This window comes from Trichinella spiralis, assembly GCF_000181795.1.
Source record: "Trichinella spiralis strain ISS 195 chromosome Unknown Scfld761, whole genome shotgun sequence".
In the NCBI taxonomy this organism is placed as follows: domain Eukaryota; kingdom Metazoa; phylum Nematoda; class Enoplea; order Trichinellida; family Trichinellidae; genus Trichinella; species Trichinella spiralis.
In genome coordinates, this window is record NW_003527700.1 from 1 (window position 1) to 1,816 (window position 1,816).

The following is a 1,816-nucleotide window of genomic DNA, read 5'->3' on the forward strand; positions in this document are numbered from 1 at the left end:
TGTTATAAGATGGTGAGTAATAGCATAAGAGAATAGAACACGTTGCAATACAATTCAAGTAATAGCACACGTGAAATGTATGCCAATGATTCTCATAATAAAAGCAGATACGGAGATGGAACATTTACAAAATGATAGGACAAACTCCTATTATGGAATTCTATCCAAAGTGCTGTTCACAGTTAGCACTGACTGAGTTTTGGCATGCAATACCAAGTAGGTACCAGCGGTCTGGTGATCTAAAAGACATTGCTACATCTCCATGTAGTTTTGACGATTTAGCTGAACAATATGATGTACGTTCCGCCGCAGACGGGTGATGTTCCTGCTGCCTGGTGGTGCCGCCTCGGAAAGACCGGTCTCCAGCGAACTCTCTGGCGTAGTACCGCTTCATCCGGTCAGAGTGTTCCACCAGTGAGCAGCACTTTTGCTCCTGGTGACGCACCCGGAATGTTTGTGACCCCATTACGTACATTATCATGTAGGGGCCTTCCCAGCCGCGGTCGAGCTTCCGTCCTCTTGGCAAGGCCAACCACACACAGTCGTTCTGGCGGAAATGCGTCTCATTTGCATGGCGGTCGTACAGGCACTTCTGTCGACGCTGCTGCGTTTACAGGTGGTTCTTCACGAGCTCGTGCACAGGATCGATGCGCTCTCAGGTTTTCCGGATGTATTCCGGCAGCCTTTGGGTTTCTTGCTCCTGCGGGTTCCCAATGTGCACGTCCAACGGTAGCCGCAGCTCTCCGCCATACATGGCGATAGCAGGCGTCACCCCCGTGCTCTCGTGAATGTTGCTATTGTACGCCAGCATGACAAACGGCTGAAAGTCATCCCACTGGTGCGGGTTTCCATCGAACATGATGGACAGCATGTCGAGGAGCGTTCAGATGAATTTCTCCGCTTGTCCATTCCCTTGCGGGTGGTATGCAGAGAATCGTGTCTTCCTGATGCACAACAAGAAGCACATCTCCATCACCACCGACGCTTCAAATGAGCAACCTTGATAGCGATGTACCTATCGACCAACAAATTGGCCACGCCCAGGGGCTGCTCGATGGCTCACAAGATCTCGCCTCAACATTTCGAACAGGAGGGATACCACCTGCGTTCGCTAGTGGTGGGCGATCCGCGTTGGAAAGCACCGAACTGGCTTGGCGTCTCCGGTGTGAATGACGTCCCACAGGGTCTCCGAGCACCGCATAAATTTTCCGTCCGCTAGGATTACCGCGGACCCAGTGTCAACGAGCATGTTGCACCTCACATCTCCCACAGAGCCTTCCACAGTCAGGGTTTCAATCTCAGGGGATCGTGTGACAACGGCGTTAAAGGTTCGGGCAGTACTGCTACCCTTGGGCGTTCGGTCGTCAGGGAGGGGGGAAGCTTGGCAGACCCTACTGATGTGGCCCGTTCTTCCGCATGTCCAACACGTTCTGCGGTCTTTTTTCTCCCGCCGGCGTCGCTGCTGGGGAGTCGCTCTCTTTGCAGCCGCAGGGATGTCCGTCATCAGCAGCTGCTTCAACTGCCGCGCCACTTCCGCCAGTTCTTCTCTGCTGAGCCCTCTCCAAATGCGCTCTTCCCGGGCTGTAACTTCAATCGCATCCGTGAAACTATCCGTCCTGCTTTAAATTGTTGCAGCAGGATCTTGGCGGCTGTACCACTCAGTCCGGTAAACGCCTTCGTGAACAGCCAGCGCGAGTGACCAGCATAAATCCGCACGCTTTCACCCCGTTGCTGTTTACGCCGGAAAAACTCAGCGGAGAACCTCTCTGAACCGGTGCGCACACCGAAGGCTTCAAACAGGGCTGATTTCAGTCCA

The 1,816-nt window shown here is 53.4% G+C and overlaps 3 protein-coding genes across 3 annotated transcripts; all 3 read right to left on the minus strand.

The window, feature by feature from the left end:
- Positions 1 to 160: 160 nt before the first annotated feature.
- Tsp_13882 (hypothetical protein) lies at positions 161 to 466 on the minus strand. Its single transcript, XM_003370427.1, has one exon. The coding sequence runs from the start codon at positions 464 to 466 to the stop codon at positions 161 to 163; it is 306 nt and encodes a 101-aa protein (XP_003370475.1).
- A 97-nt stretch (positions 467 to 563) lies between these two features.
- Tsp_13883 (conserved hypothetical protein) lies at positions 564 to 909 on the minus strand. The gene is made up of 2 exons (XM_003370428.1): positions 819 to 909; positions 564 to 781 (listed from the first exon to the last, which is right to left on the minus strand). The coding sequence occupies exons 1-2, from the start codon at positions 907 to 909 to the stop codon at positions 564 to 566; spliced, it is 309 nt and encodes a 102-aa protein (XP_003370476.1).
- A 202-nt stretch (positions 910 to 1,111) lies between these two features.
- On the minus strand, positions 1,112 to 1,619 carry Tsp_13884 (zinc knuckle protein; the record flags this gene model as incomplete). Its single annotated transcript, XM_003370429.1, has 1 exon — positions 1,112 to 1,619. A coding segment is annotated over one exon (508 nt), but the record flags the coding sequence as incomplete, so codon positions are not given.
- Positions 1,620 to 1,816: the final 197 nt, after the last annotated feature.